This window comes from Lipotes vexillifer, unplaced genomic scaffold (genome assembly GCF_000442215.2).
Source record: "Lipotes vexillifer unplaced genomic scaffold, Lipotes_vexillifer_v1.1 scaffold222, whole genome shotgun sequence".
In the NCBI taxonomy this organism is placed as follows: Eukaryota; Metazoa; Chordata; class Mammalia; order Artiodactyla; family Lipotidae; genus Lipotes; species Lipotes vexillifer.
The window spans coordinates 38,834-41,947 of record NW_006784898.1 but is presented as its reverse complement, the minus strand read 5'-3'; the positions used below and the strand labels follow the sequence as shown (position 1 = coordinate 41,947).

Genomic DNA, 3,114 nt, shown 5'->3' with positions numbered 1-3,114 from the left:
CCCGTCACTGGAGCTCTCTTTCCCTGGGCCGTATCGCAGAATATGAAATAGTGAAATCTGAATACCATTATCTTGGTCAGCAGGATTCCAATCGAAATCATCTTCTATATCCTGTTTCCAGTCACAGACCCCGTGGTCAAAGCTGCAGTCAACTGAGATATTTAAATCTGCTGAGAAAAAAAGGGTGCATTTCATCAACATTAAGAGCATTAGGAAAGGGAATTCCCTGGTGGTCCAGTGGTGAGGACTCCACACCTCCACTGCAGGGGGCCCGGGTTCAGTGTTCGAACCCTTGTCGGAAACTACGATCCTGCAAGCCACGTGGCGCGGCCAAAAAAACCCCAAAAAACATTAGGAAAATGTTTAACACTGGGAGCTTTGGAAGGCGATGCCATGTTTTCAGTTGCTGTCAAGAGTTTAGGGAATTTGGGGGACTTCCCGGGTGGCGCCGTGGTTAAGAATCCACCTGTCAGTGCAGGGGATACAAGTTTGAGCCCTGGTCTGGAAAGCTCCCACATGCCGTGGAGCAGCTCAGCCCGTGCACCACAACTACTGAGCCTGTGCTCTAGAGCCCACAAGCCACAACTACTGAGCCCACGAGCCACAACTACTGAGGCTGCAAGCCACAACTACTGAGCCCACGTGCCACAACTACTGAAGCCCACGTGCCTAGAGCCCGTATTCCGCAACAAGAGAAGCCACCGCAATGAGAAGCCCACACACCACAATGAAGAGTAGCCCGTACGCCACAGTGAAGAGTAGCCCCTGCTCGCTGCAACTAGAGAAAGCCCGCGTGCAGCAATGAAGACTCAACGCAGCCAAAAATAAAATAAATAAAAAAGAGTTTAGGGAATTTGGGACTAGCAGATGCAAATTATTATATATAGGATGGCTAAACAATAAGGACCTACTGTATAGCGCAGGGAACTATATTCAATATCTGTAATAAACCATAATGGAAAAGAATATGAAAAAGAAATATATATATATATATATATATATATATATATATATACATAAAACAGTCACTTTGCTGTATACCAGAAGCTATCACAACATTTTAAATCAACTATACTTCAATTAAAAAAAAAGAGAGAGCTTAGCCAAGCTACTCCACAGTATCGCTGCCCTGGCATCCGTTTTGTTTGGCACCACGGCCTGCAGGGGCCTCTGACTGGCACTAGCCCTTGTGCAAGTGCACACCCTAGATAAGAGCCTGCGGAGTCACGAGTAAAAGTGAGTTCCTGGTATGACTTCCCCAACAGCCCCTGTGATCGACAGTCTCCCCTGCTTCCCAGGGCCTTGCCCTTGTGCACTCCTTAGATAAGACACCCTCGTAGCTTACCAAAACCCCTATTGTTTTTGTTGGAATCCACCAATCCAGGCTTTGCCCAGCAACCCCAAAGCGCTCCACACATGGGCCCTAATAGAGGCGTGTGCCCCACGTTCTGCCTCGACTTCCCTCTGTGGCCCCTGGAGGCCTTACAATGTAGTCCCCCAGGACCCAGAGTAATAAGCTTCTCTATCTCAATTTCTTTTGTGGGCTTTTGTTGAACCATGTGGCGCCCAGGGGCTCTACTTAGCGAATGTTAATTTAACAAATCCTAACAACTGCACTGGACTACAGGGCCAGTTAGTATAAGCTTTGAACCAGTGCCTCTGGCTACTTTTATGTAGATTAGGGTCAGAAAACTAACATCCTAGCCCACTGCTCGTTCTTGCAAATAAAGTTTTATTGAAACACACCACACGCATTCATTTACATATTGCCTGTGGCTGCTTTTGAGCTACAATGACAGAGTTGACAGATGCAACAGAGACGGTATGGTTCACAAAACCTAAAATATTTACCATCTGGCCCTTACAAAAAAATTCTTGACCCCTGATGTCAGTGTTAGAAAACACCACTGGGAAAGAGGGGAAAGACTGAGATGCTCCTGATTCATAACAAATGTCAGCCTCTGGCTTGGATTTGGGGGTTTTGGCAGTTTATACTGAAGAATAAAGGACTGGCAAGGAAAGGGGAAAAGCTAAAGAGAGAAGTGGCAGCAACTGGTTGTTGACTCATTACAAGTTGCAAAACATTTTCATGTACATTACATCATTTGATTTGTCACAAAAATTCTACAATCAGGCCCATTTTCAGGAAGTAAAACTGAGAGTCATAAGTGATTTGTCCAAGTGCCCCAGGCACTGAGGGCTGGAACTGGACCTGAATCCTAAATCAGACTGAAATCCAGACTGTCCATCTGCACATACCTTAAGCCATTACAAACACATGGCTTCTTCTCTCACTTTCCTTTCTTCCTAACCCCTATTTTCCCCTATTCCAGCAAAGATATTTTATTTCTAGTCCCAGTTTTAAAATTAAAAGATGGCAGGGGGATGGGATGAATTGGGAGATTGGGATTGACATATATACACTATTGATACTATATATAAAACAGATAACTAATGAGAACCTACTGTATAGCACAGGGAACTCAGTGCTCTGTGGTGACCTAAATGGGAACGAAATTCAAATAAGATGGGATATATGTATATGTATAGCTGATTCACTTTGCTGTACAGCAGAAACTAACAAAACATTGTAAAGCAACTATACTCCAATAAAAATTAATAAAAAAGGAAAAATAAATAAATAAAAAGATGCCAGGTAACACTTGCTTCCAGTTTTCAATATTCTTTAGTGAGTGCTATTACTCGTTTGATAAGTTGATGTTAGCAGCCCACAAATAATGCAACACAAATTTTTCAGTTGGTTTATAACTGTAGTGACACATTTGTCCCAAACTCTCCCTTCTTCTGTATCATGTGAGACATGGGGAATGTAAACTGGGGCAATGGAATGATATGTAGCCAACCATTCCACCAAGAGATAAAACTCAAGACTTTGGTCTCACCAGCACCATTTTTCATTTGTATAGCACTTTATGGTTTACAAAGTACTTTCAAATACATTCTCTGATTTAATCCATACCACCCTCCAAAACACATGCTGTTGGTGCCGCACCAGTACCCGTCAGCACGTTATGTTCTCTTGCAGGCACAGGGCTTTCTACTGCAAGCACCACAATTCAATGAGTGACAGTATTCTCTGGCTGGAGCATGCTT

The 3,114-nt window shown here is 43.7% G+C and overlaps 1 protein-coding gene across 1 annotated transcript in view; it reads right to left on the bottom strand.

The window, feature by feature from the left end:
- EGFL6 (EGF like domain multiple 6) overlaps positions 1-3,114 on the bottom strand; it is a 27,567-nt gene that overhangs the window by 7,468 nt on the left and 16,985 nt on the right. Inside the window, 1 exon segment of the mRNA XM_007472194.1 lies at positions 66-167. Within this exon segment, the coding sequence (XP_007472256.1) occupies positions 66-167 (102 nt within the window).